This window comes from Salvelinus namaycush, chromosome 1 (genome assembly GCF_016432855.1).
Source record: "Salvelinus namaycush isolate Seneca chromosome 1, SaNama_1.0, whole genome shotgun sequence".
NCBI lineage: Eukaryota > Metazoa > Chordata > Actinopteri > Salmoniformes > Salmonidae > Salvelinus > Salvelinus namaycush.
Window position 1 is genome coordinate 70,955,145 of NC_052307.1, and position 25,255 is coordinate 70,980,399.

Here is a 25,255-nt window from a genome sequence, read left to right on the forward strand (position 1 = left end):
CTTCCTCAGGTTGTGGCTACTTAGAACCAACCATCTGGTGGACAACCTGTGAAAATGCATCCTCAGTACCCCGCCATACAAATAATATGTGAACACAAATCTGACACAAACATGAAGAGTAGCCACATGTCCATTTAATAAACTAAAACACTGTACATTTGCTGCAGCTTCATAAAAAGTGTGACTTGGAGAACTTTAACAATTACTATACACACTCCCACGCATGATCTTGTAACAAACGTTTTTCCCCCCAAAACAAAATTGTAGCTGTGGTCTGTGGGATCGGCTTAGCAAATAAAATAAAAAGTGTGCTCTCAAGATTCAATTCCTACAAAAGTAGTGCATGTAGCACATTTTGCCCCCCTCTATTTTCTATATAAAAATGGATGAAGTGGTCTTTATTACAACAAACAGGTCAACAGAAATTGAAATGTGTTGAAAAAATGAAGCCCTTTAAAAAATTGAATATTTTCTATGCAGTGTCACATTTAATGTTTATCAGTCATTAATTCTCAAGCTTGATCTCAGTATACAGAACAGTGTCAACTTGGACCAGACCTGCACACAGTTACAAATACTTGTGGTGTAACATGCTAAATCTGCCTTGCTGAAATTCCTTTATGATAAAGGAGAACGTTTATTATTACAGTTTACACACCAATTCCTCCAAAAATAAACTTAAGGAAACAAAAGAAGAAAAAAAACTGATGAAATCTGTAATGATATGATCAAACAAAAATGGTTTAGTTCCTCCATCATGACATCATATGAGATTAGCCGCTATCCCATTGCTAGCTACCACGAGGAACACTCCCCAAAAACAATTACTGTAAGTCCTTAAGAAAATGACTGTAATTAGCTGTGTGAAAACATGGCCTCTTTTCTGGCAAATCTTTTGTAACAATATGACCATAAATCACTTAAAAATAAATCTGTCTGGGCTGGAGTGTCACAACGCAAGATCATAATTTCCAGAGGGAAATATTTCTGAAAGTAGCACTTTTAGGTGACAAAAAATCTCCTGTAAGACTTCTCACCTCAGCATCCATAACTCTCTGGCATCACATGCAGGAACAGGCTGACAACTGCAGCAGCCTCAAGGAGCCCAACTAGGCTAAAATACGTGTTTTGGATGCTTTATAAAGATACATTGTGTTGTTCTATTCTCACATCATAACATGTTATGTAGATACTTGCAGTATCTGTAGTTGGCACCTGCAGTGAGATGGCATACATTTACAAAAATAGGCTACATACACTTGTAATAGGTGAGAAGTGACATTGTTGAGCAACTTTATCAGAGATAAACAAAAACAAATGAAAACTCAGAGTCCTATCAGCTAGGACACAATTGGCAACAGATGCCATTGATTCACTGTATTACATGACCTTGAAATGGAGCAACATGAGCTGTATGCACTATTAACAATAGTCTGATTTAGTCGTTTGGAAATGTAGAGCAGAGCAGATACACAAGACAGTACTTCCAAGTCATATGAATGTTTGCAAAGTTGTAACCCAATCAATTCAGATCAATCCTCATTGACCACCCATGAAAATAAACATGTGCAAACACACCAATAATTGGATTTAGAATTTAAAAAAGAATGAAATACAGTTTAAGAAAGCAGTCAGCCTCAATGCCCTTGGAGAAACATAGCCAAACCTAAATCTAACCCATTCACAAAAGCTCCCTAAAACACAATGTCTGCACTCCATACTAAGACCATACTAAAATGCACTGAGTGTTTGCAAAAATTGCTAATCGTTTGCAAACATAACTCAGACATCCTGGCCAGTACGTGACCAAACAGGTCTGTAATTACAGATCTGTTTACACAACCACCGAACGTCTCACACAAATCCGAGTCTGGCTCAAGCGCATTTAAAGATCCACTTTCAAAATGATTGCAAAAAAATTATATCCGAGTCTTATCTACCGTGGCCCATCTGTTTAGCTGCACATCCAAGGCTTGTGTTCGGAATTGAAATGGCATATTGCCTATACAAATGAAATACAAACCCAATCCTATCAGAAAGTAAATTAAATGGTACAATGGCTACTACTAGGAAAACTACCTTTACATTTTTGTTTCTTGACAAATGCTGTAATACTAAGTGTAAACTAAATGGTACTGCTTGGCAAATGACATGTTTACAAAACCTGAAGCAAGAAGACAGTCACGGCAGCAGAGGTAGAGCATGTGTACCTTTCTACTGTGTATAGCTACTTAACAGATACATATGCATACCCTTGTAAACTATTATAAGACTGTATGTGGCCTTATCTGACAGGTGTCAAACAAAGATATGATTTCATTAGAGAAGTGTAAAAGACAGAAACTATTTGTTTGTATGGTAACACAAATACACTGAAACAAAAGTGTTGAGCACCACTTTACATCTTTCATTGCAGTGTTGTTAAAAATATAGCCCAGATGCCGCTTAGAAAATATATGCATTCAAACAAATCCAAAACATCTTCCCTATTTATCAAAAACAGACAAATTCTTAAACATTTTCTTCTTAGATAAAGAAAAGAGGACAAACCAATGTGTTTGTTCCGAGTTGATACCAGTGCTAGCTAAATACACATTTCAATTGAAATTCGCTACAATCGATGTTGATCAAAAAGTGGCATTTAAGAAAAACACACCAATTGAATTTTGTGAGAATAAGGGCATTTCAAATAAATATCTCCAATTCAGATCATAGGGTTTATCCCAGAGAGGCGAGAGAGATTGAGCTCTGCTGTGGGGCACTGGGTCAGCCAGGTCCTGTGGTCTCCAGTCCACACAATCTACAGTAGGAAACAGGAAGTATGTCTCAGGCCCAGGGCTGGTCACACGGTCAGGGTTCATAGATAGAGACTGACTCCTAGTGGTTAGTCAGCTCTCTGTAAACATAACATACTCAGACTAGCTGATAGAGGGCAATACACACACATAGCCCTTATCACAAAGCCCAACAGGACAGGAAGCCCTCCTCTTGGAGCTTTACCCTTCTCCCGTGGCACGTCACGGCACGCAATACACTCCCAGGGGTCAACCGGGAGCAAAAGGAAAAACATATACCAACCAGCAATACAATTAAGTGCCAATTCTGAAATCCCCCCACAACCTTTTTTCAGTAACTGTACACATCACCCTCTAAGGCGGCCTTCTGTATTTCACTAGAATGACAACACAATCCTGTGCACAGCCAGGGCTGGTAGGTTGTAGCAGGTCCTGCTATGTAGAGTGTAAAGGAATAACGAATTTGCAGCCGAAGGGTGAATGGTAGTTGATGCCCACTTCCTGGAACACCTGCTTCGGCACCCCGATATCACACAGGTAGACCCTAGCCTCCCCACCATCCAGAGGCAGGGGCAGGCCCAAAGACAGGGTCCACTTGGCCTCCACGGCCTGCTTCTGGCCACTCACTGGAGGGTCAATGCTGAGCACCGGAGCCCTGTTCTGGTTGGCCCAGTCCGCAGCCGCCAGGTACCAGGCCTGGTCCCTCAGGACGCCGTTCTCATGGCAGTCCAGACAGTTGATGACCAGGTCCACTGGGCTGACCGGCAGGTCTGGGAGGAGAGAGAGGGACAGAGATCAGGGTTTGAACTGAAAGCTTCTGAGTAGCTAGACCTCCAGCAGAGGGCAACATCGTTTCAGCGTACCGCTGTTAAAAGCAGACAAGCAGCACAGATTTTAGTATCTAGCTAATTTTGCCTTATGTGTCTAACTATAGTGAATGGAAATATAAATGCAACATGTAAAGTGTTGGTCCCATGTTTCATGAGCTGAAAAAAAAGATTACAGAAATGTTCCATATGCAAAAAAGCGTATTTATCTCAAATTTTGAGCACACATTTGTTTACATCCCCGTTAGATTGCATTTCTCCTTTGCCAAGAAAATCCATCCACCTGACAGGTGTGGCATATCAAGAAGCTTATTAAACAGCATGATCATTACACAGCTGCACCTTGTGCTGGGGACAATAAAAGGCCACTAAAATGTTGTCACACAACACAATGCCACAGATGTCAAGTTGAGGGAATGTGCTATTGGCATGCTCACTGCAGGAATGTCCACCAGAGCTGTTAACAGAGAATGTAATGTTAATCTCTCTACTATAAACTGCCTCAAATATGTTTTAGTGAATCTGGCATGTGGACGAGTTGTTTGCTGATGTCAACGTTGTAAACAGAATGCTTCATGGTGGCGGTGGGCTTATGATATGGGCAGACATAAGCTACGGACAACGAACACAACAGCATTTTATCGATGGCAATTGGAATGTCCAGAGTTACCGTGACAAGATACTGAGTCCCATTGTCGTGCCATTCATCCGCCGCCATCACCTCATGTTTCAGCATGATAATGCACAGTCCCATGTCCCAAGGATCTGTACACAATTCCTGGAAGCTGAAAATGCCCCACTTCTTCCATGGCCTGCATACTCAGACAGGTCACCCATGTTTGGGATGCTCCGGACCAGTCATATGAAATCCATAGATTAGGGCCTAATGAAGTTATTTCAATGAACTGATTGATTTATATAAACTGAAAAATCTTTTAAATTGTTGCATGTTGTATTTATATATTTGTTCAGTATACAAGAGGGAAGTGTCTACTCTAGATTAGAAAACAATGGTCTTTTTATACAGCTCATGCTAACAAAAGAACACACTACAAGGAAGTGGATTCACCATCTTCACAATCTACAGTCCATTTACCTTTCCATCTACAGTCTCATCACATCTAATGATTTCAAAAGCTGATAATATCTGTGAACAGAGAACAAATCTGTTAGTCAGGATAAGTCGGTACCTTTGATGCTGGCCACCTGCTTGCCGCTGGTCTTGCTGTAGAGGGCGAGCTCGTTGGTGATGGACTCCTGCATCTTGACGAAGTTGGGAAGGAAAAGGATGACCTCCACCTCGTGGTTGGCCAGGTGCCGTCCACAGCTGATGCCCTGGGCCCCCTGGACATGGGGGCCACACAGCAGGGCCACCGTGGGACGCTGGTGATTATTCTTAGGTGTCAGCCTGGGGACATCCAAGAGACATATGTGATTTGTTGTCTTAATTTGATTTCTCTTATAATTCTTATATTCTTAATACAAATTGTACAAGCCAAGGCCTGGGATATGCGATTACTGGTGGATTAGACAAACTTTATTGTCCTCATTGAGATAATTAATTGTGCAGAATACAATCATGACTGATCTGAACATCATGATCTGCAGTTTCCACACACAGCAAACAAAAGAGCATTAGCATCACCTCAGGACTGCATGGGTAATAAACTGGTTGTTGTGCAAGGGTTTCCCTTTCTTATAAAAACACAACTCTTCAACTACAGCATAAAAACCAGAGGAAGCCTTTATCTGCAATCATTGTAATCAAGGTCAGTGGAGCATTGTGTCCTATGTCGATCATAAACACCTCACACGTTCAATAGGCTGCTACACCTTTCCATGCAAAGTATTGGCTTTTCTGTCATGATTAACTGCTAAAGCCACTGTCTATTCATCATAAATATGGCGTTTGCATTGACTCCTTCACACGCACAAAGACAAAAGCCTAAAGCAGAGGGGAAATTGGAAGATTCACAGCCTGTCAGACATTCTTGACTAAACAGGGAGAATGATTTTTAAATACACTAGATGACAAACAGGGGGGCGCTGTTTTGAAGCCACCGCGCTTCCATTTTGATGCTCCCCAACCATTGTACATTTTTAAAAATGTTAATGTCTTTGCAACTCTGCCTAGAAGGCCAGCATCCCCGAGTCGCCACTTCACTGTTGACGTTGAGCCTGGTGTTTTGAGGGTACTATTTTTGCTCTAGGGAACTCAACTAGTCTAAAGGCGGGCAGTTTTATTGCTTCTTTAATCAGAACAACAGTTTTCAGCTGTGCTAACATAATTGCAAAAGGGTTTTCTAATGATTAATTAGCCTTTTAAAATTATAAACTTGGATTAGCTAACACAACGTGCCATTGGAACACAGGAGTGATGGTTGCTGATAATGGGCCTCTGTAGGCCAATGTAGTATTCCATAAAAAATCTGCCGTTTCCAGCTACAATAGTCATTTACAACATTAACAATGTCTACACTGTATTTCTGATCAACTTGATGTTATTTTAATGGACAACATTTTTTGCTTTTCTTTCAAAAACAAGGACATTTCTAAGTGACCCCACACTTTTGAATATCCAGGAAAACAGAAGTTAAGTAAATAATTCTAAAACCATTCCAAAAATACAATAATGATGCCAATTTGCTAGATAAAGAATGCACAAATATTGTTTCTCACACAAGTTTATTGTTGCCCACACAAACATTCCTTATTTATATATGTTTGGTTGTAGGCCCAACTCTTTCAACAACATTTCTGAGTACTCCATAGGTTTTCATACTTCCCGGGAATGACCAATTCTGACAAAACGGATAGCTCAGGTCCTTCCCTGCTCAAAGCTGTGCTAACTGCATCCTGTGTCGCATGTCGACGTCTCCTCAAAGTTGTAGCAGGTCATCCGTTGTTGGTGGTGGCACTTCAGGGAGTCTTGGATCATCTGATCTCAGTATCATTCCCCTTGGTAGCCCCAATCAAGAGCCCAGTGTTCTTAACACTGCTCTCTGAAGTTCTGGGCTGTGCAGTTTTCAATGTGTAGACACTCCACCTTCAAGACTTGTTATTGTAGAGTCTCCTTTAGCTGAATGATAGAATAATATTTGGTGAGTATTTTGTCTATGGATTTTCATTACCATCAGTACATAACTGTAGCGTGCAACTACAGGCTACAAAACTCTAGATCATATTTACTCCACACACAAAAACACATACAATGCCCTCCCTCGCCCTCCCTTCAGCAAATCAGACCATAACTATATCCTCCTGCTTCCTGCTTAAAATATTTTTTGCAAGACCTGCCACATCCAACGAGCGTCAGAGCCAGTGTAGTAGGATTCGATATTCGTCCTGTATTGACAATTTGCCTGTTTGATGATTCGCCAGAGGGCGTAGAGGGATTTCTTATAAACTTCAGGGTTAGTGTACCGCTCCTGGAAAGCGGCAGCTCTAGCCTTTAGCTCAGTGCGGATGTTGCCTGTAATCCTTGGCTTCTAGCTGGGATATGTACGTACAGTCACTGTGGGGACGTCATCATCAATGCACTTAATGAAGCCGGTGACTGATGTGGTAAACTCCTCAATGTCATCGGATGAGTCCCGGAACCTATTCCAGTCCAAAGTGCTGGCGAAACAGTCCTGTAGCTTAGCATCCGCTTCATCTGTGCACTTTTGTACTGAGCGGCCTCTGTGCACTGGTACTTCGTGTTTGAGTTCTTGCATGTCAGCAGGAATCAGGAGGATAGAGTTATGATCAGATTTGACAAATGGAAGGCGAGGAAGAGCTTTGTATGCGTCTTGGTGTCTGGAGTAAATGGTGATTTCGAGTTTTGCGCCTCTAGTTGCACATGTGATTGGTAGAAATGAGGTAAGATGGCAACTCCCATCCTCGGGGGCCTGATTGGTTTCACACTTTCCTCCAGCCCTATAATAATCACACCTGATTCAACAAATTGTATTCTAAAATAAGGACCATGATTAGTTGATTATTGGAGTCAGTTGAGTCAGCTGGGGTTGGGGTTGGGGCAAAAGTGTGTCACCAATCAAGACCCCGAGGACTGGAGTTGCCCAACCCTGACCTAGATAGACAACCAATAAAACATTTCCTATCAATCCCAATTTGGAATATGATTTGACCATTTCACAACTATGAAAGAATTGCCTTTGATAACCATCAATCTTAGATATTCAGAGTAAATACATTAATTGGAGAAGTAGGCTATTAGACAGAATGAGGACTTAATGTTTCCAGTCATTTCATGTAATGTCATGTTACAGTCTTATACACTCAATACATGTGTATATTTTGGGCTGTCTGTTTACATCTCAGCCAGACAGCTCAAACGGGGAATAACATAGTAACATCTCTATGTAGTAGGATAATGTTGGACTATAATGTCATCAATAATCAAAGTAAATCCTGTGCAGTTAATTTTCCTAAACAGCTTAGCTAGATAGATGCATAGCATTAAAATATGTTACTTTGTTATTACTGTTCTTAGCTAGCTAGGGGAAACAAAATGATGGAACAGACATGGTCAAAAATATTTAGCTAAAGTCTATGCTTACCGATCTGATTCTGCTCCAATACTCAACAATGGTGGGGCTGGAAACAGGCTTGCTAGGTGTTGATGTCGATTTATTCCTTTCATGACTTAAAAATTATATTTCAGGTTCAAAGATATTTTTGAGAGCTTTGACGTCAAGCAATGAAGTCCAGTTCAGATACAACAGCCAACAGGAGACAAAACTAGCTAGTTTTAGATTGTTGTGTATTACAACAGCTGACTAAAGACAGGGCATTCAGATCAAGAAGAAGAGACGTGCAGTTGACACCGTTTCGTCAGTGAATCTTGGAAAATCCAGCCGACGACATGACAGGTTCTAAAACTAGACCCTTCAGATCAAACAAACCGTTGCATTGTGTCTCAACTTGTGTATCTGAAATGAACTTTATGATCATGGCTACTCCGTGCCAGTAGAGTAGTGTGTGAAATAGCTAGCTAGCTAATATCACAGCGTGACTTTCAGACCACAGAAATATAACACAAGGTCAAGTGACGTTATACACATAAATTAGGTAGCTAGTTAGGACTAACTAGTGAAGCTAAATGTTATATTCAAATTAAAAAAAGAAAATGTCAAGGTCAGCAAATAAGCTGCACAAGCTAATACAAACTATTGGATGTGTGGCTTGACAACAATCAAAACAAGCAAACCAAAATAAACACTTGCATACATATTTACAACTAAATATCAAAACCATAATTTCACTTTATATCTAGAAAGATGTATTATCTACCTAGCAATGTCTTACATTTTCAGCAGAAAAAATGCAAACTGTGTCAGTTTTGAATCGCTTCAACTCTCATTGTTCTCTCCACTAAGTGAACGCAAATCCGAGGTTTACTCTAGTCTTGGCCCGGGCTCTATCATTTTCCCTTTTCTCCTTCAGGCAGGCTAAAGGTGCAATATTGATATGATTGCATCACATTGGATGACCACTAGCGACTTATTCAAGCTTTTGAAAAAATATAAATAAAATCCATTAATTCCTATGGAGGATTGCTTTTTCTGAGGACAGCCAATATGTCCGACCGGTGGCTTCAAAACCTCTCATCGGCCAATACATAGCATCCAGAATCCAGAGTTGAATTGATCAGTGCCTTACAGGGAGGTTAATTGCCTGTTTAAAACACCTTACTACAGTATATCACCACGGCAACAATACAAGAAACTATGAAAAATTGACAAAAATAGGAGGACAAAGGCATGTTCGTATAACCCTGTGTTCATTAGGGCACACCGTAGCAAAACGCCTTGGAACTGAAAACAAAAACGAACACTTCTTATCGGGCAAGTTCAGATATTGTAGTACCTCCCAATTTCGAACCTTTTTCTTTAGTTTCGTGCCCATTGAACACAACTCTGGTATCAATAAAGCCTGTTGCATGTGATGTGATGTTACCACAGTAGAGGACGCCCACCCAGCCACTCACCGGTTGGGGCCCCCCAGTAGAGTGAGGGCCATCTGGCTGGCACACACACCAGTCATCTCCAGCCTCCGCTCCAGAGACAGGCCATGCCGCTCCGCTGAGGCCAGAAGACACTTGTGAAGCTCGTAGGACACACTGGGGACAACCAGGCCAGAGTCTACAGTCAGAGGAGCGAGAGAGACAACAGGGGAAAATAAACATGTATTAGTTGTTATTGTGCTAGATTATAATATATGTAGCTATGAGAAGAGAGATTGGACGTTTTAAAAAAGTTACAGATTTTCCCAAAAAATATATGGAAACGGTACTAAAAATAGAACTGAAACGCAGTGTGACTAGACATTATCAAAAGGAACTACATGGCCTAATTCACCAACAGCATGAACTTTCATGATGAGGACACACGTATACACACACACACACACACACAGGAACTCAACGAGTAGAAGTTCTTGAATAAGCAGAACATCCCCTCACACGAGGAGCCAGTTCCCTTGGGAAAGCCTCTTCCCTTGACCTGATCTCTTTCCAATCACGGAGGGAAGATTCCCTCCTTCCTCTCTCATTTGTCACTGTTGTCCGCCGCAACAAAGAGAGTGTCATATTTTGTAAAGGGCTGCCAAACATGAGGATGCAAACTGAACTGCCTCTCCTAGCTATCCCCTGCGGTCTTCTGGAGGGGCTGGGTTCACACGCTCCAGCTCATCCCTGCTGAGCTCCCTCAGCATCCCCATAACCAGAGCTTTTGGCTGAGAAAGACAACGGCGGCAGCCCCCCGGTCTCACACACACTACCGCCACACCTCACAGAGGACTCCACCAAAACATAAGGGTACCATGACAAAGGGGAAACTTGAAAACAGGTGGTTAAAGGTGTACTTGTTGGTACACCCATGTGCCAATGAAGATGGCTAGTGTATGTGGGAGTGTTGCAGCTTGACTTCTTGAGTGAATACTCAGTTCCAGGACCACCCACACACACACACTCATTCAAGGTTTTTCTTTATTTGTACTATTTTCTACATTGTAGAATAATAGTGGAGATATCAAAACTATGAATTAGCAAACATTTCTAAAAACCTGTTTTTGCTTTGTCATTGTGGGGTATTGTGTGTAGACTGATGAGGGAAAAAATATATTTGATCCGTTTTAGAATAAGGCTGTAACGTAACAAAATGTGGAAAAAGTCAGTTTACATACACCTTAGCCAAATATATTTGAACTCAGTTTCTCACAATTCCTGACATTTAATCCCAGTAAAAACACTGTCTTAGGTCAGTTAGGATCACCACTTTATATTAAGAATGTGAAATGTCAGAATAATAGTAGAGAGAATGATTAATTTCAGCTTTTATTTCTTTCATCACATTCCCAGTGGGTCAGAAGTTTACATACACTCAATTAGCATTTGGTAGCATTGCCTTTTAAATTGTTTAACTTGGGTCAAATGTTTCAGGTAGCCTTCCAACAAAAAGTTGGGTGAATTTTGGCCCATTCCTCCTGACAGAGCTGGTGTAACTGAGTCAGGTTTGTAGGCCTCCTTGCTCACACATGCTTTTTCAGTTCTGCCCACAAATGTTCTATAGGATTGAGGTCAGGGCTTTGTGATGACCACTCCAATACCTTGACGTTGTTGTCCTTAAGCCATTTTGCCACAACTTTGGAAGTATGCTTTGGGTCATTGTCCATTTTAAGACCCACTTGCGACCAAGCTTTAACTTCCTGACTGATGTCTTGAGATGTTGCTTCAATATATCAACATAATTTTCTTTCATCATGATGCCATCTATTTTGTGAAGTGCACCAGTCCCTCCTGCAGCAAAGCACCCGCACAACATGATGCTCCCACCCCTGTGCTTCACGGTTGGGATGGTGTTCTTCAGCTTGTAAGCCTCCCCCTTTTTCCTCCAAACATAACGATGGTCATTATGGCCAAACAGTTGTATTTTTGTTTCATCAGACCAGAGGACATTTCTCCAAAAGGTACTATCTTTGTCCCCATGTGCAGTTGCAAACCGTAGTCTGGTATTTTTATGGCAGTTTTGGAGCCGTGGCTTCTTCCTTGCTGAGCAGCCTTTCAGGTTATGTCGATATAGGACTCGTTTTACTGTGGAAATAGATACTTTTGTACCTGTTTCCTCCAGCATCTTCACAAGGTCCTTTGCTGTTGTTCTGGGATTGATTTGCACTTTCCCACCAAAGTACGTTCATCTCTAGGAGACAGAACGCGTCTCCTTCCTGAGCGGTATGATGGCTGCGTGGTCCCATGGTGTTTATACTTGCGTACTATTGTTTGTACAGATGAACGTGGTACCTTCAGGCGTGTGGAAATTGCTCCCAAGGATGAACCAGATGTGTGGAGGTTTACAAAAAATTTGAGGTATTGGGCTGATTTCTTTTGATTTTCCCATGATGTCAAGCAAAGAGGCACTGAGTTTGAAGGTAGGCCTTGAAATACATCCACAGGTACACCTCCAACTGACTCAAATTATGTCAATTAGCCAGTTAGAAACTTCTAACGCCGTGACATCATTTTCTGGAATTTTCCAAGCTGTTTAAAGGCACAATCAACTTAGTGTATGTAAACTTCTGACCCACTGGAATTGTGATACAAGGAATTATAAGTGAAATAATCTGTCTGTAAACAATTGTTGGAAAAATTACTTGTGTCATGCACAAAGTAGATGTCCTAACCGGCTTGCAAAAACTACAGTTTGTTTACAATAAATTTGTGGAGTGGTTGAAAAACAAGTTTTAATGACTCCAATCTAAGTGTATGTAAACTTCCGACTTCAACTGTATATCTATCTCTCTACTCCTCAGGTCTGTGTGTCAACACAGTAGAGGATATCTAGGAAAGACCAGCCCAGGGAACATGGTTCCTAGGTACTGCCACAACCATGTCATTGTTCTGGTAGATGCTCACGGAACCCTTTAAAGAGCCCTGTGCTAATCTCTACCTATAGCACAAGGCACATTAGACTAGAGAGCACTCAAAGACTAGCTGGAGGGGCTGCGCGGCTCAATATCCCTTTGATAGTGAAGCAGGTAAGACCTTAACAGCCTGTTCCAAAGCGCTGGCCTGGCATTTGAGTTCTCAGCATGGCCTCCCTCCTCATGTATTATGTGCATGCAGGCACGCATGCAGCTATCAGAAACACACAGGCATATCACTCAAGGCAGAACACACGCAGTGTGACATGCAAGCAAACACACACCTGCAAACAGCAGATAGACGGATGTCGTGCCTGGGTGAAATTAACCTTATCTCTTCCCTCTCCGTATCTCCACATCCCTCCCACTGTTCCAGTACAAGGACAGGTAATATGTTACAGTTTGGTGGGATAAACCCAGTCTACTCTGCTGCACCGTTCCTCGGACAATCACGTGAGCGATAAGCACACAGCAAAGTTAACTGATCCTTGTCATGCAACCTGCCACTGAGGAGAGGGAAAGGGAGAGGTGGGAGTTGCACTATGATCTAATTGCTTTTTGACCATCCCCCCCAGCTAGGTGTGTTTGAAAGGAATTCCCCTGCTACAGCCCCCCACCCCGATCCTGTGTACTCTCTCACACACACACACGCACAATGCTCAACCTGCTCAACTGGGTAGCCAGGAGCACGCAGCGGCAGTAAAATAAAGTTAAGTTGAGCGATTTGGCGGGTCATGTTTCGGAGGACGCACGACTCGACCTTCGCCTCTCCCGAGCCCGTTGGGGAGTTGCAGCGATGAGACAAGATTGAAATTGGGGAGAAAAAGGGGGTACAAAAATGTAAATAAAAGTTCCATTTGCTCTCGTGCCACCGGACCAGGGGAATCAATAGTTGTGAATAACACTTGTCCTCAGCTCTCGCTCCCTCTCCTGTCACTCTCTCCATCAAAGGTAGTTTACAGGGCAGTGATTTGATTTGTTCTGTGGCTTTAGTGTGTTTACAGTGAAGAGATTTGAGTACATGTGTAGCAGTGGATGCTGCTGAGGGGAGGAAGGCTCATAATAATGGCTGGAATGGAGCAAACAGAATGTGTTCGATGTTGTTGATACCTTTCCACTTTTTCCATTCCAGCCATTACCACGTGCCCGTCCTCCCCAATTAAGGTGCCAACGTGTAGATGAGGAGTGGTTTAACACACATAGGAATTAGCAAAGGAGAGTAGAACTGTGCCTTTTCCACCGAAACGGAATAATAAGGCCAATGATGCACCACATAATAGCCCTTACAGACTTGTCTACGTGCAGACAGACAATATGTTATCCCAACGCCAAACATTTGTTTTCCTAGCCCCTTTTCTGTTGTCTCATGTTGTTGATTTAAATGTTTACAGTGGATAGGAATGGATTCAGGTGAGAACAGCCTGGAGTAGGGTAAGGGTTTGTTCCACATGTAGTGTGGTTGCATCCCAAGTGGCACCCTATTCCCTATGGGCCCTTAGCAAAAGTAGTGCACTATATAGGGAATGGGGTGCCATTTGAGTGGTAATCTGTGTGTGACTATGAGAGGTGCTGTTTATGTAAAGCTCAGAGCGGTCTGATAATTACAAGGTACAGAGGATGGGGCTTAGCATGACAGCATTCAGGCAGAGGTAGCAGACCTGCCCAGCCCGTTCGGTAAAAAGAGAAAAGCGTCCACATTCAGCTCCCAGTTCTCAGCACCAGGGGCAAGGCTTTTAATGGCCGCCTGGCCCGCATTGTTGTCATCATAGTCACCGCACTGCTGCCGCCATGATAACGCTGGCTGGCGGCCATGTTAGGCTACTTAGAAAAAAGTGCCAATGTCATAACCTTTTCTAAGAACTGTTGCAAATTTCACATACCTGTATGTCGGTACAGTATGTACTGTAGTGTAGCGGGCTATTTGAGGCTAGGGCTCACATTCATGTAGTGAGTCATTTCATGTAGTGATTTAAGTTATCCAGCGAGGTGTATCAGTGTAGTATCTTTGTCTGGGAGTATTTAGTCAGCTGGCAACAGAAGCACAACACTCCTATCTCCATGGGTGCAGAGAATGCATTCTATGACTAATAACGGTGGTATTGGCATCGCTATCCTTTTTCCCCTAATAAGAGAGCGAGCATGTGTGTGTGTGTGCGTGTGTGTGTGTGAGCGTGTGTGTTCTTGTGTTCCACTTAGACCTATATCACTTTATGCCAACACCAGAAACCAGATTTGACTGGTACTGATCCCCTATCCCTACAGCGTAGTGATTGGTCCAGCAGAGCCAGAGTGATAGGTGTTGCTCTTCTTGTCACACCTTGGAATCCAGGCCAGGGGCCTAGCATAGTGTGCCATTCACTTATCTCCTGTATGAAACCAATTATGTAACACACTTATAAAGAGTGTTGTTGAGGTGTGGGAGAGTGGCTCCTCTTCCCAGAGACGGACTGGGACTGCATGGTGTGGTGGGGCAGTGAGCTCAAAGGTCACCTGCTGCCTCAATCAAAAGAGTAACCAGAGTTGGATCCCAGCCAGCCCAGCACATTGCGGAAGTGGGAGGTGGCCCTCTCTGGCCAATAGGAGACAGTCAAACCCACACCCAGCAAAGCGTTTCAGTGTTGCGTCACAGAAGCACAAGAGGTAGGCCTACATTAGACCCACACTGTCACTCTGAGAACTTACACTATTCATGTCTAAAGTCAACACTGACATGGAGGGGGAATTCAACTCGTTTCCAAAGTAAACACTACAATCATTTTCACCGGTCCGCAAGACACGCATGCAACAGAAAACATCCTGAGGGTAGAACTTGTTGTGTCGGTCATCAATTCTTTTAATTTTCACCAGATACAGAGAGTCAAAAAATATATATTTTTAATGGTAATTCCCCATTCTCTGGTTGAATGGGTCACCAATCTACAGAGGTTTTCCCATCTTTGAGCTACATGAAAAACGTTTGAGTATCTTAAAGGAGAGAAAAACAAACAAGAGTCTGTATGGACAGAGAAGAATAGCTCATTAGAGCTGTGTGTGTGTGTACGGTGGGTGTGTCACTCCTTAGGGAGAAGCCAGCAGTGATTACTGAGAGGGAGAGGCTCAGCCTCTTCACCGCACGCTGCACACGGGCTGGGCTGTGACCGGAACCTATATCTCTCCCCCATCACATCTCCAGCCTGATGGGCTTCACTGAGAATACCGACACTGTTGTAATTCCTCACAGTTGCGTCCTATTACTTTTTTCTTTTTTTTTTCTCTTGCTTGTTGGTTTAAGGCCTATTTTAGAGCTGTACACAATGTCCTGTCTCTCCACTAGTCTGGCTCGCTTAGCCAAACCAATGGGTCTACTGTAGCCTCAATAGATCCAGTGGCTGAGGTGAGAGACACTCAGGGCCTAAGGGCACTGGCAGGCAGGCCTCTGGAAGTGAATGTGTGATGACAGATGTGAATGGAGAGTGCTCTATCTGTCTAACCCTCAGGGCAGCAGGTAAGTGGATGTGTGATATATATGTGAATGGAGGAGGGTGCTCTCTCTCTCTCTGTGAATGAATCCAATGGAGGGTGTTGTGTTCTCTCTCTCTCTCTTACCAGTGCAGTACTCCTTGCCCCCGTGTTGTGGGACCGTGATCTGCCGGTAGACGACTGGTTTGACCTCCAGGATGTTCTCGTCGTGACGGTAACGTGTGGGTGTACCGCGTTCGCCACCGGGCGTACCACGGGAACGTGCCCCATTGCAATCTGTGCCATCAATCTGCGAGAACACGGCTGCCTTGTCGAACAGTGCCAGGTTCGCCTCAAAGTCAAAGTCTGTGTCCATACCCTCGTCCATGTCAGCACCAAAACACTCGTCGTCCCTGAGCCTCATCTGCCCTCCACCTCCTCCGTTCTTCACTCCGTTCTTCTTCGGCGTGGCCTGGTTTGGCCCTCGGTTACTAGATGATGCTGGAGGACCTGAAGAACATAAATCAAGACATTAGAAGGACGATTTATTCCGATTTCATTTTACAGTACATATATTTATCTAACCTTTATTTAACTAGGCAAGTCAGTTAAGAACAAATTCTTATTTACAATGACGGCCTAGGAACAGTGGGTTAACTGCCTTGTTCAGGGGCAGAACGACAGATGTTTACCTTGTCAGCTCAGAGATTCAATGTAGCAACCTTTCGGTTACTGGCCCAACGCTCTAACCACCAGGCTACCTGCCACCCCTATAGCCTGACTAGCAATTATGGTGCACAAGCCCAAAATCCAAGTTAAGAGGGTAATATTTCAGACTGGAGACCATTAATCTCTGTCAGGACTCCAGTCTGCTCTCTATGGCATCCTCAATACTGATCTTATCCTATGGCTGTATCAGGAGCTACAGTTATATAACAAGCAACATCAATAGCACATTAATAACACAGGCTAGTAGTTTTCTATCAACACACAATCCTCAACACACAACGTTTAGATACATGCATGGCGCACTAACAACTCAAAAGGAACCAACTGGAACAAAAAATAACTGGAAAAACCGGGTGTTCAACCCTCACCGTGATGAGGTCTCACGCTAACCTAGAGAGAGAGAGAGAGAGGCACAGCCGCACGCAAGTGTCACTCTGACAGCTAGGTACTTTAGGCTATCACGCAAGATACACACCAAGACTCTCAGTCAAGTCACGTACACACTACTGTTGTCACAATGGCGTTGTCACCCGATCACACCGACTGATCTGAGACCTGCTACTATATCAATGTGTTTGACAATGGAGGGGAGTGAGGGACTGCTTAAAAAAAAAATCTGTTCATATGTGTGCATTAGCTTTTCAACATAGGCAAACATTTTACAATGATGTATAATTACCTACAGTATAATTACCTACAGGTCTATTGTAAATCTCAGTGAATCAGATGCCTGAATGCACTGGGCAACGCTCCAAGTCAAGCAGAGAATAATGAACACCAAGTTAGTACTAGTGTCTGATAGAATTGATGTGAAAATGTGGAGAGGTGTAAGAATATTAGGTTCAATAAAGGCTGAGATATTTGAACAAAACATGAACTTGAGCCATGTGAAAAATCATTGACTGAAACTACACGGTGAACTACATTTCAAAGAATGATTAAACATGACCCATATTTAAGTTACACACATTACAAGCAAATGTTGGCAAATACTCTTACAGAAAAATGAATCACTATGACACCGGTGAGATAAACACACAGGAGCTAAACTGGAGTGAGTGACAGCGTGCTGTGACAGCGTGTGAGGCTTGTCAACATGTTGCTGTGTTGTGTGGAGGGAAATGTGTTCACATGCAAGGTAAGAAGACTGACAAAAGGAAAACAATGTCAGTCGCAACAACTCCCTCTGTGTGTGTGTGACACAGTCCAATTTTTGTATTTAACCTTTATTTAACTAGGCAAGTCAGTTAAGAACAAATTCTTATTTTCAATGACGGCCTAGGAACAGTGGGTTATCTGCCTTGTTCAGGGGCAGAACGACAGATTTTTACCTTGTCAGCTCGGGGATTCAATCTTGCAACCTTTTGGTTACTGGCCCAACGCTCTAACCATTAGGCTACCTGCCGCCCCAATCAAGAACAGGAAGGAAGAGCTTTACTGTACACTTAATGTATGTACCAGGGGCACAGGAAAAACAAAGGACTAAGCTGATAGCATGTATAGGAACATTTTTATATGCAAAAACTAAATTAAAAAGCCATTTTTCCCCCCAATTATACTCTTAACAAGGTCTGTTTGGATCCAAGATAATCCACTCGATTTGCAGAGGACTATGCATCCTTCATTTCATTCCTACATTCCCATCCTAAATCTCCCAGCAAGATTAATGTCAGATAATTAGAAATCATTTGTATAGCCCATGATCTTGTATAAGTAGTCCATAACCCCACCTCCCTTTCGTTCTATGGCCCCCCGCTAAGGGGCTGGTTAGGGGCATGGCATTGCGTGTGAAAGGGTCAGCCCAACCCTTGCCACTCAGCACTTTGGTCTCATGCAATTTGTGCATTAGCTCCCTTGGCTGTTGGCCCAAGAATCTGGAGATTAAAATAAAAAATCCAAAAGGTAAACAGTGCTTCCACAATTGATATGGCCTGGCCCCTTCCAAGCGCACTGCCACTGGGACAACATGGCTTCCTGTGTGGGGGGGTCCTGTGCTGAGCAGGAGAGAGGGAGGGAGAGGAGACGGAGAACAGAAGGGCACTAAGGCACGTAAGCCAGGCCTTGCATAACCTCCTCTTTAGGAGCAGACACAGCGAGGGGGGAATGTTTATTGATCTTAGTCACACACGTATTGTAAAGAGGAACTTTGGTACAAGCCTTTAGCACGCTATGGGAATCTGGGGAAGTCACAGCATTGCAAACAGTGCCTGGCTGCTTCCACGCTCAGTAAGTAGTAACCTGGTGACACCATAGACTAGAGGAAAGGACACCGGTTCACCAGACAGACAGAAATAAACTAGACTGATTAAGCAGACTACTACGTAGTAGTTATTTTAAAAGGGTTGCTGCTTTATGGGTTGTGGTTATTATACCTGGCAGAAATGATTAAAAAAGTATTCTCATAGTACATCAGAGGTTAATAATTTACTAAAACATGTGCCAAAACACTGCAGAGATTTGTGTGTCTGATAAACAGAAATAACAGAGCAGGGACCAAACAAAAGAAACAGAAGCCCTTAATGTATGAACGTGCCGGTCAGGTAAAACATTGTGTAACCTTTCCCTTCCTACCCACAGAGCCTAGGTGTCTTTCAGAAAAGACAAGTGCATAAATGCTACTATGATCAAAAACAGAAAAAATGCCAGGTGAAGCAATGTGTTGGCTCGGCTTCAATGACTGCTGACAAACTGTGCAGAGCCTAGAGATTAGGGAGTGGATTTACATGTGACACTGATACTTGTAGTTTCACATTTCCTCCTGTCACTGAATAAGGAAAAGATCAACAATGAGAACTTTCTGCTCTATAACCACAGTCAGATAGCGGGAAATATGTTCATGACTGTGCTTAAACTGTCTTATGTAAACATGTCATAATTGAGAAATAGCCTCGTTCCCAATGTGACAATGTGTTGAGTGTACTTTCTAAATGGGACTAACTGTTACGGTTGACACCAAATTCAATGAGTAAACACATGAAGGGGCTAAATACAGTGCAGGTCAAATGTATTAGCCTACATCTAGCACTCATAAGCAACAGAGGCAGAGATAAAAAGTTATGTAGTCATTGAGTGTGATGGTTAAATAAAAAGGTTAAATAAATGGTGCAAGATTCTAATGCAATACATAGCGCATTCAGAAAGTACTCAGACCCCTTAACTTTTCCCACATTTTGTTACGTTACTAGGGCTGTGGCGGTCACGAAATTTCGTCAACCAGTGATTGTCAAGCAAGTAACTGGTCGGTCTCATGGTAATTGACCATTAATTAAACACATTTGGCATCTCCTGGCTTCCACCCACAGCCTACAAGCTACCAATGCAGACCTTTGGAACATCTATATTACAAAAAGTCTAATAAATTCATGTAATATAGCATACACCATCACAATAAATATATTATTTATTTTAGACAGGTCTAAAGAAGCATGATATGAAGAAAATGTAGTCTATTTCAGAAGAACAGAATAGCACACTGAGTTGTCCTTATGTTAGGCCTTGATCTGGCTATGCCAAATAGCTGTGGACTATACTAGTTAATTTAGCAACTAGATTTGCTTAGAATTCTGTGGCATTATTTTATAGTATGAAGAATACAATTGAACAAAGCTGAATAAAATATAAATATTTTCTCCAAACAATTTGAGGGAGCGCGCACATGCAGTTATTCTGTGTTGAGCGGTTAACAAAGCAATAGTTATTCCTATATGCTTAATTTAGAGTTATTAAATGTAACTTTAGTTGTTCTACAAACGTTGGGCTATATGTTTAGATTTTTAATACATTGAAAGACTGCATGATGCGACAAGAGGAGTAGGCATAACGAACAGCAAAAGCACGAGCCTATGTCAATCTACTATCCCCCATAGTACAAAAGTCAACCTATTCTATTCTGTGTGAGAAATAAATATAGTAAGCGAGTCTATAGGCCTAGCATACAGAAAGCTGATGGGATCCTCCTCTTTTAAGTAGAGGCCATCACTCTGTTTTCTCACGCAATTGCATAGCCTATCAAAATGTTGCGGAACATGAGCTCATGGCCTCTAATGAAGTGTTTGATTGGATTTTCGAATACATTTGCATCGATGTCAGAATGATTAGAGGGACAATAAAGTGCTGAGTACCAGGTAGTTAGCAAGTTTGGTAGGCTACTAATGACCATCAGCAGCATTAAAGCTTGGAGAAGCCTAATTACCATGACTCGTGAACGTCGGTGTGACGGTAATACGGTCACCGCAACAGCCATATATGTTACAGCCTTATTCTAAAATGGAGAACATAATTTGTTTTCATCATCAATCTACACACAATACCCCATAACGACAAAGCAAAAACTATTTTTTTGCACATTATAAATAAAAAAACTGAAATATACCATTTACATAAGTATTCAGACCCTTTACTCACCGATTACCAATTACAGCCTCAAGTCTTCTTGGGTATGACGCTACAAGCTTGGTACACCTGTATTTGGGGAGTTTCTTCCATTCTTCTCTGCAGATCCTCTAAAGCTCTGTCAGGTTGGATGGGGAGCATTGCTGCACAGCTATTTTCAGGTCTCTCCAGTGATGTTTGATCGGGTTCAAGTCCAGGCTCTGGCTGGGCCATTCAAGAACATTCAGAGACTTGTCTCGAAGCCACTCCTGCGTTGTCTTGGCTGTGTGCTTAGGGTCGTTGGAAGGTGAACATGCACCCCAGTCTGAGGTCCTGAGTGCTCTGGAGCAGGTTTTCTTCCAAGATTTGTCTGTACTTTGCTCTGTTCATCTTTTCCTCAATCCTGACTAGTCTCCCAGTCACTGACGCGGAAAAACATGCTTCACCGTAGGGATGGTGCCAGGTTTCCTCTAGAAGTGACGATTGAAATTCAGGCCAAAGAGTTCACTCTTGGTTTCTTCAGGCCATAGAGTTTTGTTTCTCATGGTCTGAGTCCTTTAGGTGCCTTTTGGCAAACTCCTAGCAGGCTGTCATGTGCCTTTTACTGATGAGTGGCTTCCGTCTGGCCAAGCTACCATAAAGGAGTGCTGCAGAGATGGTTGTCCTTCTGGAGGTTTCTCCCATCTCCACAGAGGAACTCTGGAGCTCTATCAGAGTGACCATCGGGCTCTTGGTCACCTCCCTGACCAAGGCCCTTCACCGATTGCTCAGTTTAGACGGTGGGGAGATCAATGGAAACAGGATGCACCGGAGCTCAATTTCGAGTCTCATAGCAAAGGGTCTGAATACTTAAAAAAAGGTATGTTTTTTATTTTTAATCCATTTGCAAAAATTTCTAAAAACCTGTTTTTGCTTTGGCATTATGGGGTATTGTGTCTAGATTGATGAGGAAAAATTTGAATTTAATACATTTTATAATAAGGCTGTAACGTAACAAAATGTGTAAAAAGTCAAGGGGTATGAATACTTTCCAATTGCACTGTACATAAGAAGGCAGGCTGTGGCCATTGTAGAACACAATGAAGAAGCCCATGGCCTATTCAAATGCACTCAGTGTGGCTTCTGGAGAACTGCTGATAGAAGATGGTGTTCCACTACCACTGTATAAAAAGTCCCCCAGCCCAATTGTTACCTGAATGTTACCTGGTTGCAAGGCATCGGGGCCTTGCAACCAGTTTGAAAAATAAAACTCCCAAACTAGTCCTCTCATCTCACCTTTGCGTAAAATGGTAATAGGAGCGGTGGTGGAATGGGTGTTGTTGGCAGGGTAACCACCTCTGCTATTCTGACCACTCTGCCCTGAAGATTTGACGCCTGGATCAGACAAGACCCCCTGTCCAGCACTGGCTCTGCTGCCACCACTTTGAGTTTGGATATCCAGGAACTTGAGCTCTTTGATGTCCATAGCACTGCACAGAATGTACACATTGACATGTTAGACATGTTAACAGCAGATTGCTTAAAACAAATAAGTAGGCCCCTATGTATAGTGAAATAACTAGAGCAATGCACATAATGTAACTAGTATGTCTGTAGCCTGAGTCTCAGATCTGTTTGTGCCGTCTTGCCAAATGCCAACTCCTATGTCATTGTCACCGCAAATTATTTCCTGAAATCTGTGACGCAGGCTAATCTTTCTGTACTTCACCATGTGAAAGCCTTACCTGAAGGTGACCTCAGGGACAGGGCACCTGACCCCATTGTGGAAAGGTTGTCTAAGAGAGATGGTCTGACTAGTCTGGTCCACAGATGACACTTCTCCCTGGTACATGCCCAGGGTTGGTCCACAGTTTATTGACACCAGACTGCCCAACCAGTCTGCAGCCATTCTCTCTGGATCTAGGCATATATGGAAGACAGAAAACAACTTCACAAATACGTCACAGCTTTCTGATCAATGGGACATTTATGGTGTAAAACTGTTCTGTTTGAGCTACAAAACAAGTTGGATGATATGTACAAAGTGAAAGCAGAGGGAGCCTTTGTCAGATCTAGGAAGAAGTGGCTAGAGGGTGAACAAAATTAATCTTATTTTTTCAGGTTAGAAAAATACCACTCTAAAAAGAATACAATTCAACAATTAAATATGAATCTATCTAAATTAATCTAACTTTAGTTGCAACTTCTACAGGAATTTATATAGTTCTAAGTATTGTGAGGATTCTTCAACTCTTTTCTTTGACTCTCTGGGGGATGTGAAATTAATTGGGGAGGCTGAGAGGGAACAGTGTGATGACCCTATTATAGTTGAAGAGATCATTTATTCTAATGAACACCTTCAAAATAATTAGTCTCCTGGGATTGATGGTATATCTGCTGAGGTTTACAAAACTTTTTCTCAACAGTTGGCCCCATTTCTGTTGGAGGTCTTTTCTGAAAGCATTACAAATAATTCTCTCTCTCCCAGTTTGACTCAAGGTCTGATTACATTAATACCTAAGCCCAAGAAAGACTTGCTTCTACTCAATAATTGGCATCCAATCTGTCTGCTCAATTATGACTACAAAATATTAGCCTCTATACTTGCAAAAAGAATGAAGGAAGTATTGGACTCAATTAAAGAAGAGACCCAATCTGGCTTCATGAGGAATAGACATATCTAATAATATCCGACTGGTGTTAGACCTTATTGACTATTCTGATTTAATCTTCGAAGATCGTTTTATTGTCGTCTTAGACTTTTAGAAAGCCTTTGATATAGTGGAACTGAGTTTATATTTCTCTCCCTTGAGAAATTTTGTTTTGGGGAATTATTTTGTAATACTATTATTACTCTTTATATGAATGGGAACAGTTCAATTAAATTAAAGCATGGCACTTCTCCTAGATTTGAAGAGGAATTAGGCAAGGTTGCCCAATTTCACCTTACCTCTTCCTGCTTGCAACCCAACTTCTTACAAGTGCTGTTAAACCAGCAATATAAAAGGGATCTCTATTGCTGACAGAGATATTATCATAAGTCAACTTGCAGATGACAGAACCCTCTTTTTGAAAGATGCTGACTAGATTCCTAGAGCTGTCGACGTGATAAATATATTTTCCAAAGCATCTGGTCTTTGCCTAAACCTTAATAAGTGTGAATTGTTTGCTGTTAAAGTCTGTGTGATACCCTCTATACGCAATATTCCAGTCAAGGAAAAAGTAACATACCTTGGGATTACCATATCTAAGGATCAACAGGAAATATGCTCATTAAATTTTAAACCTATTATTGAGAAGAAAAAAAAAACTTGAACCATTGGTTGCAGAGGGATTTATCCTTGAAAGCTCCGAGTATTGCTTTCTAAAGCTGAAGGTATCGCCAGACTTTCTTATGCAGCCCAGTCCCTATATCTTGACAACAAAATAGGTAAAGCGGTTGACCAGGTGCTTTTCAACTTCATCTGGAAAAATCGTACACATTATATTAGGAAATCTGTCGTTATGAACTCATATGAATATGGTGGTCTCAATTGTTTTGATTTTACTACTTTTGAATAATACTTTTAAGGTAAATTGGGCACAAAAAAAATTAAGAATACAACTATTGGTGTAAAACAGTCTAAGGACTTAGTTACAGGTCTAAAATATGAGTTCCATTGGCTATACAATTGGCTAACAGCGGGGGTTAACCACAGCCCTTTGTAAATTACTACTAGCTACCTAACGTAAACTGGCTACTCACTCATCACTTACCTACTCTGGCAATTACGTCGTTAGCTAGCTAACTAGGAAACAAGCTGGCAATGTAGCTGTCAAAAACCCTAGTTAGCCATCATTGTGTTAAATCGGTATCTAGTTAGCTAACCAAATAACGCAACTAGCTAGCTGTTCCATTCGAAAAGATGGCTAGCTAACGCTACCTAGCTAACTAAATAGCTAGCTACTGCCAAATTGCTGTGAACGCTAACTTTAACTAGATAACGTTAGCGTAGCTAAATCAGAGATCATGGCTAATGTCGGTTATTAATATATGCATCCTCTCCACCCTTTTGTTATTCATTAAACACTGTCAGGTAAAATTGAAAATTATATACCTTGTTTTTGTGTATGATATAGTTTTTTTGTGATGAGTTTGCTAACAACACTTTCTGAACTCGAAGAATTAGTGTTGTTTCCTGGTCACAACGTCAC

The 25,255-nt window shown here is 42.1% G+C and overlaps 1 protein-coding gene across 1 annotated transcript; it reads right to left on the reverse strand.

Moving 5' to 3' along the window:
- Nucleotides 1-112: 112 nt before the first annotated feature.
- Nucleotides 113-25,255, reverse strand: LOC120048153 (enhancer of mRNA-decapping protein 3-like). The gene is made up of 7 exons (XM_038993900.1): nucleotides 25,159-25,255; nucleotides 22,807-22,981; nucleotides 22,358-22,551; nucleotides 16,130-16,492; nucleotides 9,615-9,768; nucleotides 4,813-5,030; nucleotides 113-3,565 (listed from the first exon to the last, which is right to left on the reverse strand). Exons 2-7 carry the CDS (start codon nucleotides 22,968-22,970, stop codon nucleotides 3,231-3,233), a joined length of 1,428 nt encoding a protein of 475 aa, XP_038849828.1. The 5' UTR covers nucleotides 22,971-22,981; nucleotides 25,159-25,255; the 3' UTR covers nucleotides 113-3,230.